The sequence below is a fragment of the Macaca thibetana genome, chromosome 14, assembly GCF_024542745.1.
Source record: "Macaca thibetana thibetana isolate TM-01 chromosome 14, ASM2454274v1, whole genome shotgun sequence".
NCBI classification, from domain to species: Eukaryota; Metazoa; Chordata; class Mammalia; order Primates; family Cercopithecidae; genus Macaca; species Macaca thibetana.
In genome coordinates, this window is record NC_065591.1 from 68967890 (window position 1) to 68981180 (window position 13291).

The 13291-nt window shown below is 41.4% G+C and overlaps 1 protein-coding gene across 11 annotated transcripts in view; it reads right to left on the reverse strand.

The window, feature by feature from the left end:
* Positions 1 to 7977: 7977 nt before the first annotated feature.
* Positions 7978 to 13291, reverse strand: part of PAK1 (p21 (RAC1) activated kinase 1) — a 147977-nt gene continuing 142663 nt past the window's right edge. For 10 of the 11 annotated variants that reach the window (XM_050757474.1, XM_050757472.1, XM_050757473.1 and 7 more), the window contains one exon: positions 7978 to 9310. In XM_050757474.1, the coding sequence (XP_050613431.1) occupies positions 9224 to 9310 (87 nt within the window). In that variant the 3' untranslated portion in view covers positions 7978 to 9223. Of the gene's footprint in view, positions 9311 to 12972; positions 13039 to 13291 lie in introns of all 11 variants that reach the window. The other variant, XM_050757471.1, reaches the window with a different exon arrangement.

Genomic DNA, 13291 nt, shown 5'->3' on the forward strand with positions numbered 1-13291 from the left:
GTCAACATAATAAAATCTTAGTTAAAAATATTTAAGGCCAGGCGCTGTGGCTCACGCCTGTAATCCCAGCACTTTGGGGGGCCGAGGCAGGTGGCTCATGAGGTCAGGAGTTCGAGACAAGCCTGGCCAACATGGTGAAACCCCATCTCTACTGAACATACAAAAAATTAGCCGGGTGTGTTGGCAGGCACCTGTAAGCCCAGCTACTCGGGAGGCTGAGGCAGGATAATTGGTAGAACCCAGGAGGCGGAGGTTGCAGTGAGCTGAAACCATGCCATTGCACTTCAGCCTGGGCGACAGGGTGAGCGCTCCATCTCAAAAAAAAAAAAAAAGTGTGTGTATATGTGTGTATATATATATATATATATATATATATATATATATATTTAAAATTCTTGGTAGTTGAGCAGCTCTGGGGAAATAAGGGCAAATATGCTTGTTATGAACTACACTGAAATCTACCAAAGTTAATGTTTACTTTGTGTAGATCCATTTGTCTATCTTTTTTCCCAGTGAAAAGTGTATTTTGATAGAGAACTTTTCATTTTATAAATACACTATGAATTACTGAAATATTATGGATTTTGTTTATTCTAGAAACATAGTTAAACTGTACATATGACATGGCTTATGTTAAAAATACCCAGTGCTCAGTTTTGAAAATAGGGGGGAAAAAGAAAAAGTATAGGAGAAACTGAAGAATGTACACTTTTTTAGCTTGTACATTTTGCTGTAAATCCGGAAATTTGATAGACTTGATTGTGTTTGTGAAAACTGAGCGTTAAAGTTTTTGAGCAATCATTTATTTCCATTTAATCGCTTAGACATAAATATGTGAGGTGTGCTGCTGTCCTGTGTTAACAACTTCATTCCCTTTCTGTATATCGGTCTTGAAATGCTTTGTTTAAATCAGTGGGCTTAATGTGTTCTGGGTATTTACCTTCTTGTATTTTAAATATATGTAGTTGCAAATAGCACTAGGAATTAGAGCTATGTACACCCCTAATCTAGCCTTGTGAGATTCACCAGTTCCTGTGTGCTCACTTTCCCTCCATTTTTTACGTGAGAGAATGTGTCTGCTGATCACCAAAGTGTTCCTTTCAGCTTCTGATTCACTGGGTTCTGATAAGCATCTTTAAATCCACCTTAACCTAAGGAATGTATGTGGGCAACCAGGCCTTGCATTTTTTTATATTCTGAATTTTGCATGCTTGTCTTAGTATTTCCGAATTGATTTTTTTTTCTTTTTTTTTTTTGAGACAGAGTTTCGCTCTTGTTGCCCAGGCTGGGGTGCAATGGCATGGTCTTGGCTCACCGCAACCTCCGCCTCCCAGGTTCAAGCGATTCTCCTGCCTCAGCCTCCCGAATAGCTGGAATGACAGGCATGCACCACCATGCCCGGCTAATTTTTTTGTATTTTTAGTAGAGACAGGGTTTCTCCATGTTGGTCAGGCTGGTCTCGAACTTCTGACCTCAGGTGATCTGCCAGCCTTGGCCTCCCAAAGTGCTGGGATTATAGATGTGAGCCACCGCGCCTGGCCAAATTGATCTTTTTTTAATGGTATAACTATCTTGTTGATTTTCACTGAAATTATATGGTTCTGTCACTTCTCTGTAAATTAATCTGAAACTTTTAAGGTAACTGGGATGATCTGCTTGTAAAAATGTTTGTTGCCTTTTGCTTTTATCATCAATGTACCAAATCCTACTTCAACTTAATTTATCTTGTTAAACGATGAGAGTAAGTTACAACCTTGTGACTGAAAACTTGAAAAGAATGGAGCAGGTGGGACCTCTTATTCTCAAATAGTGACATATTTTCCGTAGTCACAGATTCCATTTCAGAATTGAGTAAGGATCCTTGGTACTTGGCGGCATCTGTTGAACTGAGTAGCATTTCTCATTGTAAAGATTGCCTTTATTCTGTCTAAACTTCTGTGGAAAGATCCCAAAGACTTTTCCTATGTTCTAGGCATTTTATTTTGGTTTACTTACAAACTCTTCTTAATCTTTATTAACCTCGGGTTTTTGTGGTGTAGTGGAAAGGGAAACAGTTCTAGTTTCTGCCTCTGATTAGCTGCAGAGCCTTGAGCAAGTCACATTTCATCTCTGAACTTAACCTCTACTATTAGACTAGGTGACTCACATTTCAGGACCTTTCTCAGGTATCTTGAGGGTTTGTGATCCTGAACCCTTAAACAGTGCTGTTTTGGTGACACAGGATGTTTTTGGCGGGGGCGGGGTGGGGGATTGACAAGTACAAACATGCCAGTTAGTTTTACTAGTGGGATCCCAAATCCAAAGCAGCGTAGTGGTGATTGGTCAGTGATTAACCAGGCAGCTAAGAAATCTTAGGCACCAACCCAGACGTATATAGAGGGGCAGTTAGAGAGAGAACAGGGGTGGGAAAGGGAGCAAGGGGCAGACAGCTCAGCATGGGAAAAACAGGCTCAGAAAAAGGAGGGCTGGCTGGAGGAGTGAGAAGCAGCTTAGATTTGGGGAGGGTAGAAACACCATTTCCTTGTGAACTGGAGTAAGGTATGAGCTGAGTATCACTTGGCTCTGAACATACTGGCTTTCCTGTAATGCTTGAAAAGGCAGTGATATCTTCATTTTATAGCTCATTAAGCCAAGTACATTTTCTTATTTAAATGACAACTTTGGTGCTTTAAAATGAGGTACTACTTTTTAAAGCTAGCTGTGTCAAGTTAAAGAAAAAATCAGCACTTTTTTTTCCCAAAAATGGAATCACCAAACACTATCCGTTCCCATCTTAAGTTTTACAAGGTGATAGAATCAGGTCGTTGTAGTGATGCTGGCCAAATGGTGCTCAGCAGGTGAGAACGAAAAAATCCCAAATTTCAGTGGAGTAATAAACAGCTTGAATGTTTCCATGTGTTAATGTTGCACACTTACTAAAAACAAAAACTTTGGAAATGGGAATAATGTATTAGTGCAACAGTTGACATGCTTCTTTGGGCAAAGATCCATTGTTTTGTTCCACAATTCGTACTTAAGGTGAAAGAACATTTAAAACATAGACTTACTGGCCATAGCAATGCTGGCCTGTTAACTGATAACTAGAATTTAGGTTCACATTTATGTAACATGTGTAAAACCTAGTGGAGCGTGCATAGTAGGCAGTCAGTAAATGTTTGGTTCCTTTTGCCTCTCAGTAAGTTTATTTTACCAACTTCCTGCCTGCCATTCTGACTTTATGAAATCAACCTGTGGACCAGAGTGTTAATGAAATGTCATTGCAGAAGAGATTAGAAAATTGGTATATCATGCACATAGCATACACAATCTTCTTGTAATGCAAAAAATGCAGTTTTAGGGCCCAGTGCAGTGGCTCATGCCTGTAATCCCAGCACTTTGGGAGGCCGAGGCGGGCAGATCACAAAGTCAGGAGATTGAGACCATCCTGGCTAACACGGTGAAACCCTGTCTCTACCAAAAATACAAAAGAATTAGCTGGGTGTGGTGACAGGCGCCTGTAGTCCAGCTACTCGGGAGGCTAAGGAAGGAGAATGGTGTGAACCCAGGAGGCGGAGCTTGCAGCGAGCGGAGATCGTGCCACTGCACTCCAGCCTGGGCAACAGAGCAAGACTCTCTCAAAAAAAAATGTAGTTTTATTACTGCTTGTGCCTCAACTGTTTAAGTGAATATTAAAGGGCTTGGAGAAAAAAAAAGTCTTCTCTGGCTAGTTGCAGAAGCAAAGTCAGAGAGATATATTTTAGCTGACCTGGAAGAAAACAAACATGTATTTTGTGAGTTACCTATGGGAGCCATGTGGCAAGAAACTGCAGGCATCCTCTAGGAGCTGAGTGGTCCCCAGCTGACAGCTAGCATGAAAATAAGACCTTAGTCCTACATCTATAAGGAAATGAATTCTACAACCAACCAGTGAGCCTGGAAGAAGACTCCCAGCTCCACATGAACCACAGCCTGAACCAACACCTGGGGGATTTCATTCAGTTTGATGAGGCCCTGAGCAGAAAATTCAGCCATGCTGTGCAGGCTTCTGACTTATAGAAACTATCAGATAATCTGTGTTGTTTTAAGCCACAAAGTTTATGGTAATTTGTTATGTAGCAATAGAAAACTAATGCAGGCAATAAATGTATTCAAGACATATAGAATTAGACAAGCTGCAAGTGTCTATGAATAGAGTTTCAGGGTTCTCTTGCCTTCATACTCTGCAGGCAGTAAAATATATAGGAATGTGTTGTGTTAGGATGCCTGGGCATGATCCACTGTCTGAATGGATATCTAGACATCCTAGTAGTAAACAGTCATTCCTACAGAGCCTAAATTGTGTTGGAAAGTTCACAGGACAACCAATGCTTCTGTCTTAACACCTAATGAATCAGACAACTCTACGAATCCAGAGGGGTGATCATTAATGATTCCTTAGTCCTCATCAAACTTACCAGTTTACCATCACAGTCTTAAAATCAGGGTGCAATCTTTGGGTTCTCATCACTCCTGTCTCCTGGATGGGCTATACCATCAGCTAGCATTCTCTATATCTCACCCATAAACTGTTAGTCTAATTGTTACCTGTCCTTTCAGCAACTGCATGGAGGCACTCCTGTACCTTTTGGGATTTTTTCCCCAATAAAACAACATTGGGGGTCACCAGTCTCATCACTTTTGACCCCTTGATCTAAAAGCCATTACCCCATAGCATAACAGCCGTCAGCTCAGGCCGGGTGTGTGGTTTATGTCCGTAATCCTAGCACTTTGGGAGGCCAAGGTGGCTGGATCACTTGAGCTCAGGAGTTTGAGATCAGTATGGGCAACATGGTGAAATCCTGTCTCTACAAAAAAAAAATAATAATCATAAATAAAATAAAATAAAATCAGCTGGGTGTGGTAGCTAATACTTGTAGTCCCAGCTACTTGCGGGGCTGAGGTGGGAGTATCACTTGAGCCCAGGAGGTGGAGGATGCAGTGAGCTGAGATCCCACCACTGCACTCCAGCCTGGGCAACAGAGTGAGATCCTGATCTCGAAAAGAAAAAAAAAAAAAAAAGCTGTCAACATAGTTGGTCTCCCCTAAGGGATATCTCTTTTACCTAAAATTGTGGTTAAAAAGGGTGACAATTTTTTTTTTTTTTTGAGACAGATTCTCACACCATCGCCTGGGCTGGAGTGCAGTGGCGTGATCTCGGCTCACTACAACCTCTGCCTTCAGGGTTCAAGCGATTCTCCAACCTCAGCCTCCCAAGTAGCTGGGATTACAGGTGCCTGCCACCATGCCCAGCTAATTTTTTTTTTGTATTTTTAGTAGAGACAGGGTTTCACTATGTTGGCCAGGCTGGTCTGAAACTCCTAACCTTGTGATCCTCTTGCCTCAGCCTCCCAAAGTGCTCGGATTACAGGCATCAGCCACCACGCCCGGCCCTGAAGGGTGACAATTTTATGAGTCAACTTGACTGGGACATGGGATGCCCAGATGGCTAGTTAACTGTTACTTCTGGCTGTGTCTGTGAAGGTATGTTCAGAAGAGGGGTGCACTTGATTTGGTGGACTGAGGAAAGCTGGTGGCACGCCCCAGCATAAAAGGGCATCATCCCTTCTGCTGATGGACTGAATGGAACAAAAAGGCAAAAGGAAGGTTGAATTTGCTGTCTGCCTGTTTTGAGTTGAGACATTGATCTTCTCCTGCCCTCACAGCTCCTGTCCTCAGTCCTTCAGACTCAGACTGGAGTCTACACCATTGGCTCCCTGGCTCTCCGGCCTTCAAACTATGCCACCAACTTTGCTGGGTCTCAAGCTTGTGGAGCAGATCCCAAGAGTTAGTCTCTGTAATCACATAAGCCAATACCTTACACAGTAGCCCCCCCTTATCTGCAGGAGATATGTTCAAGACCTCCAATGGGTGTCTAAAACCATGGATAGTACCAAACCCTGTATATACTATGTTTTTTTTTTTCCTATACATAGACCTATAATAAAGGTTAACATATTAGGCACAGTAAGAGATGAACAAGAGTAATAAAATAGAACAGTTATAATAATACATTGTAATAAAACGTATGTGAATGTGGTCTCTCTCTCTCTCCAAGTATCTTATTGTTCTGTGGGTTACTAAAACCACGGAAAGTGAAGCAGCGGCTAAGTGGGGACTACTGTACTAGATATCTTTTTTGCATCTCACATAGACCACCTCTTTAGGCCTTCCTAATCTTTGCTTTTTAGGAAAGAGCAACACCTTAGTAACACTGACATCTCAAGCTGCTCCTCACTCACAGCCAAGGGAGGAACATCAGGGAAGGTCCCATTTGATTGGCTCTGCTCAGGTAAGGTCATATGCCATTCTTTACACAAGGGGCATGTCATCGGGGGACATATTCCACATGATTAGTTTAAAATTCATCCAGTACTGATTCAGCCTTACTCTCAATGAACCCCTCCTGGGAGACAGCTTCCTCCAAGGTCATTAGTAACCACAGAATTCTGTCCCTGAAGAGATCATCACCAACTTCTACCTCAAGTCTCTGGTTCACAGTGAATCTAAGCTTCTCAGGAACTTAATCAAAGCTAGTCGTCCAGCCTTTCCTGCAGTGGAAGTCTCCTCATAGGTGACTCTAAGGTTCTTAAAAACAACCTTGGAATACCATCCTGGGTGATATCCCCCACCCCTAGATCTCCATTCTCAGGAATATAACTCTTAAATTCCTTGGCTTGGCAGGTTTTGTTTCTGCAACCGGTCAGTGACCCACAATCCCAGTCCTTGAATATGGTTGGCCAGCTGTCCTGTGCCAAGAGGGCATTTTCTCACCCAAGGTGAATCTTGGTTCTCTAATTCCTTGGTTGGTTTCCATAATACCCAGTTACTGCTGCCATTATGAAGCAGACAAGGGCAGCTGATAAGGCAGTATCCACTCCAGACCTTTTAGAGCCTGCTTTATTGGTGGAAACATGTGGTTACAGAACATTAGCCGGAGTGTGGAAACTCTAATGTCCATCACCTTCTGGGGCAAAGAAATGTAGTAGGGCCCAGATATCATACTCCAGAGAAGGACTCCAGGCACTGAGCCATGGGGATTATATTTTGCATACCTAAGAAGCACCACATCTTCTCTAGTAGTTATTAGGTGCTGTGATCCAATAGTAAAACCACACAACAGAACACTGGCCTCTAGCTCTGTTGTGCCATCTTTGAGTAGCATTTTCTCTGGTGTGATCAGAGCTGGGGCTCAAGCCTTATGGTTGTAGCTGTAGGATGTGACAGACCCGTGGCCTGATTAGCCACCTGAGAATTCTACCAGGTATGGCTGCCTTGAGCAGTTGGCTGTAGTCCATTATGACAGAGTTCTGCAGAAAGCCAACTCCTTTGGAAGGCCAGTCCTCAGAGAATTCATCTTGGACAAGTTAAAACTTTCCTCTCAAGTGCTTACAGCCGGAATAATAAATGAACTAGAGCTACACACAAACTAGGTACATATATCTTAAAAACATAATCTTGAGTGGAAACAATAACAGGCACAAAAGAACGTATCTATTATGATATGTTTATTTAAAGTTCAAAAACTGGCCGAACTAAAATCAACTTGTATTGGAACACACCTGAATGTGATGAAAGTATAGAGAAAAGCAAGAAAGTTATTTAAATAAAAGTCAAGACAAGTGGTTACCTCTTGGGTGGGGGCTATAATGAGAAAGGGAAAGACAAGATAGAGAAGGTTCTTATTATCAGTGTTCCATTTCTTGATTTGATGGATACAAGTGTGTTTATAATTATTCTTTAAACAATACAAATGGTTTTGGCCCATTTATCTTAATTTATATTTAACATAAAAGTGTTAAAAAGAAAGAATACACATTCAAGTATATAGTGGTAAAGGGGCATCCTATCTGCAACTTACCACTCTCAAATTGTTCAGAAAGAAACTATTCATTATTTCATATAAAAAATTAGAAAAGGAAAGAGAGAACAAAAGAAAAAAGGCATACTCCAATAGAATACTTTCATCTCCTTTTATTGACGGACATAGAAATTTATGCTGCAGAGGCAGTAGTACCTCAGAGCATGAGAAGGTAGTCAATGGGGCTGACATGACAAGTCACAATGCTGGCTGGGGGTCCTACCATAGTGGGAGAACCAAAACCACAAAAATAGCAGGAGGTAGCAAACATCCCCAACACCCAGTGTAAGCATTTCCATTGGCAGAGAGCTTGGCCATGCATCTTAAAAACAGGGTCCCCTCACAGCTGGCAGGGTATCATGTCAGGCCGCCAAATCCATCCAGAACTAACATGCAGTCTCTAATCTGGAGACTCTGTATTGTGACCAAAAGATTAGACCATTAGAAGATCCAAGTTAATCTTTCAGCTCCTTACCCCAGGTAGAAAAAGGGGCTGAGTTCCTGAAACATCACACAAGTAGAGCTGGACAGGTGCTGATGCCCAGCCTTGCTCTAAAAGTAGTCACCTTTTTTCCCCTGACTTCTCAACAATGCTCTCACTCAGTATGTGCCCTAGAAAACCTCTCAATGTTATAAACAAGGGACAAGATAGGGGCAGCAGCCTAGGGTATGCAGGGAATCAAAAGCTGCTACATAGCCGAGAGCATTTCACAAGAAACAGCATGGGAACACTATTGGGTCAAGGTCCTCCCAAACAGCTGCTAGAAGCACACATAAAGAAAAATGTGGTTGTTCTCCCATGTCAGGATCAGCTGTGCCAAAGTCATGGTCCAGGAAGCTGAGCCTCTTCATGTCCCTGGCAGATTATCAAACCCCATGGCATTCCCAAGCTGTTCCAGTTTTCAAGTACAATGAGGTGTCTGGGCAGTTCAGTCACAGAAAAGCAAGCACTAAAGAAATCTCAACTGATTACAAATTGATATTATCAAACCATAAATTTATATAGTCAAGAATTAATTATAGGGGATGGTTATGAAGGAGGTGAGGATTTTGCCGTATGGAAGACTAGAAACATTTATTCATATAAACTCTTAATCAAACCACCCTCATATCCATGAATTGGGAGGAAATTCCTTATTTAGAAGTGGCCATCATCTGATTAGTCATTCAGTTGCCATTCTCTTCAATGCTGGACACATGGTTTCCAAGGATCAAAGTCTTGAGAGCACTAGATCAGGAAATGGGAGAAGCAAGGCAAGGAGAAGAGGGCATCAGGAGTTGGAATTTCTGAAATGTGCATTTATCTCACAGAAGGCTTGGCACAATGAGGCTGGGGTGGGTGTGGTTTTAGTGATTGTTCTTTGTTGCCTCCTTTGCGGCAGCAATCAGTGGAGTGAGGCTGGAGAGGGGCTTGGCAATCTTCAGGAATTGATGCTAGAAAGGAGAAAAATAGCAAAAGACACATGACTGTTTACCATTCTTCCCCAGTAAGCGTTACAAGACATAAGGGCATCCTTGTTTGTAAAGGGTGCTATGTGGAAAGCTTCCGATCATCCCCGAATTGAAGGACATCTTAAAACAGACCACTTTGGAAAACTGTTTGGCAGCATCTACTTACAGATAAACATACATCTACCTATACCCTAGTAATTACAATCCTAGGTATATTCCCAAAAGAAATGAGTTTGTATAGCCACCAAAAGATACACACAGAAATGTTCATAGAAGATTTGCTTATAATAGCCAATAACCAGAAAGAACCCAAATGTCCAAGAGAATGGAAAAATGAATAGTGTTATATTCATATAATACTACACAGAAAACTACACAGCAATAAAATAAGTAATTGGTACACTGACAATGGGTTGAATCTCACAGACATGTTAAGGGAAAGAAGCTAGACAAGCGAGTTCATATTGTTTTATTCCATTTCTTCTGAGGTAAGCCTAAACCATGGTGATAATCAGAATAATAATTACCTCTGGGGAAGGTATTGAGAGATCATGACCCAGTAGTATATTGCAATACTACAGTTTAGGAGAATTGATCTAGGAATTTATTGTTCTATCCTCAAATCCAATAATGCTAATTCATTTAGTAAAAAGTTCAGTAGCTTGGTCCTTTCCCAAATCACTTTCACTGCGCTGTACTTTGGGCCATACCTTCAACCTTTAATGACTATTTAGGAGAAAATATATGAAAATTTCATCTATATTTTCAGTAAAACTGTTACGGAAAACAATTCCCTTCTTTTTTTTTTTTTTTTTTTGAGGCAGAGTCTCACTCTGTTGCCCAGGCTGGAGTGCAGTGGTATGGTGTCAGCTCACTGCAACCTCCGCCTCCCGGGTTCAAGCAATTCTCCTGCCTCAACCTCCTGAATAGCTGGGACTACAGGCACCCACCACCATGCTTGGCTAATTTTTGTATTTTTAGTAGAGACGGGGTTTCGCCATACTGTCCAGGCTGGTCTCGAACTCCTGACCTCAAGTGATCCACCCGCCTCAGCCTCCCAAAGTGCTGGTATTACAGGCATGAGCCACCATGGCTGGCCTAACAATTCCTTATGTAATTCTCAGAGCCTCTTAACCAAAAATGGTGTTTTTTGTTTTTTTTTGTTTTTAAACATTTAGTAGTAAAAAAGCTTTGTGTCTTAAAGATGTAGGATATTTCTTCTATTTGATAAAAAATGTAGGAACTATCACATTTCCTTTTCTGCCCTGGCTACCAGGAAATTGAGAACCAAATTTGACCTCTAAGCATAATTATTCAACTCACATGAACATATCTGATTCTTCTGCCATACTTCTAATTCCCTTGATTAGTCATATTGTATATATGTATGTACACACACACACACACACACAAAGAGAGGGAAACATATATACAATATTCTTTGCTGAGAATTTTTTCAACTTCTGTTGGGACAGAGATAGTATAAAGAGCTACTGAGAACAAGAAGGTACTATTACTATGAAAGGAATAAAAGATCCTAGCTAAATCATGAAGATAGGAATTCCAATATATATCATCCTATGTATTTCTGTCCATAAGTGTGTTCTCACAGGAGAAACAGATGTGAAGCTTTTATGATTTACGATTCTCAAAGTCATGGTTTTCAATATTTACAATGTACACGATCAAGTTAAAAAGCCAGCTTTCTCAGATCACATGTTTCTACAATTCCCCTAAGTTGACAGCAGCATGATCCAACACCGAACTGGGAGGCCTCAGTTTCCTTCTCTGTCTAATAAACAAAACAGACTAGATGAGCCCTAAGGGCTTTCCAGTTGTGATACTCTTTGAGCCTGTAAGAGCAGTGGCCAAGAGCATACACACTTCGGAGCCAAACAGGCTGAAATCCTGGATCTGCCACATATCAGCTATCATGGAAAAGTTACTAAATACTTGAAACCTCAGTTTCCTCATCTGTAAAAATGAGAATAACAGAACCTATAACTCATAGAGTTGTTGTGAAGGACAATATATAAAGTGCTTATTAGTGCCTAAATATATAAAGTGTTTAGTGCCTAAAATATGGTAAAGATTCAATATAATGCATTTATTACTAGTTATATTACTGTATCAGGAAGAAAACTTTAGAGGGCACTAACCTTTCAAGAACTATAGTTTGGTACTTAATTAAGAATGGTATCTTTACTAATCACAGGCTTAGCATATCGTATTTACACATTTCCCAGTGCCTACAGTTTGCAGAATACAACTCTCATGAACAGCAAAAGGGGTCCTACATTGTACTAAGAGACTTTCAGTCCCAACAGATACTAGAGACTAATGGGTTACACTTGGCAGAACCCAGATCTCATATCTAATAGGCCAGTACTCCATAATCAGTAACCTCAATTACAAAGAGATGATAAATATGTTCCAGAGGATGATATTCCAATGTAGGTTCTTCCAGCAATTTCATTCAATTCAATAAATATTTTTTGAGTACCTATCCTGAGTCAGGTTCTAGGTAAAACAAGAAACTCAGGGATTAATAAAATAGAGGTTATAATCCAGTAGGAAAGATTCATAATTAACACAGGGCAGTATGCTAGGTCCTGCCCTGCCCTGCCCTGCTCTGTCACTCCTGGGCTTTATAATACGAAAATAAATGACAGTGCATGCCTTCATAAAGTTGCACATGATACTTACTATTAAATCACTAGTGGGCAATACAATAAAAGAACACTTGTTATAAGAAATTGTACTGGAAACAAATATGTTAAATACAAATGATGTGGCCTGCTAAAGGCAATTTTTTCAACCATGTAAAATTATCAGGATTAGGGGGGTGGGAGTATAAAAGGCCTGGTAAACCCCTGACTCCGGGTTTCTCCACAAACTGGCAAAATCTCACTCTCAACAAGTAGAGTATCATTGCCATTATCTGAGGATTTCCAGTGAAGAAAGTATAAACTCCAAAAGCCATACTCACTAATTATCTTCTAAACTTATGTTCCATGGATGGGCATGGTGGCTCATGCCATGCCTGTAATTCCACACTTTGGGAGGCTATAGCGGGCAGATCGTTTGAGCCCAGCCTGAGCAACATGGCAAAACCCTGTCTTTACAGAAAATATAAAAATTAGGCAGGTATGGTGGTGCACGCTTGTAGTCCCACCTACTCTGGAGGCTAAAGTGGGAGGATCAGCAGAACCTGGGGAGGCTGGGGCTGCAGTGAGCCATGACTGCACCACTGCACTCCAGCCTGGGCAACAGACAGAGATCCTGTCTCAAAAAATAAAACATAAATAAAATAAAATAAACGTATGTTCCTTTGCTAAAAATGTATCCTTTGAGCTAATCCCAGCAAAAATATAACTTGCGTAAGATTTGGATGTCAGAGAGCCATTTCTCAACAAGACTCAAACAAACTCTGCCAGACTAATTCAAACAGAACAAAGGATGTGCTAATGAAAGATACAAGCAGGCCGGGCATGGTGGCTCATAACTGTAGTCCCAGCACTTTGGGAAACCGAGGTGGTCACATCGCTTGAACCCAGGAATTTGAGACCAGCCTAGCTAACACAGCAAAACCGCGTCTCTACAAAAAACTTTTTAAAAAATTAGCCCGGTATGGTGGCATGTACCTGTAGTCCCAGCTACTTGGGAGGCTGAGGTGGGAAGATCACTTGAGTGAACCCAGGAGAGGAAAACTGCAGTGAGACAAAATCACACCATTGTACACTCCTGCCCGGGTGACAGAGTGAGACCCTGTGGGGAGGTGAGAGTAAGGGAGGGGGGAAGGGAAAGGGGAGGGGGAGGGGGAGGGAGAGGGAGAGGAAAGGAAAGGAAAGGAAAGGAAAGGAAGGAAGGAAAGGGAAAGGAAGGAAAAGGAAAGAAAAGAAAGGGAAAGGAAGAAGAAAAGAAAGAAAGGAAAGAAAGGAAAGGAAAAGGAAGGAGGGAGGA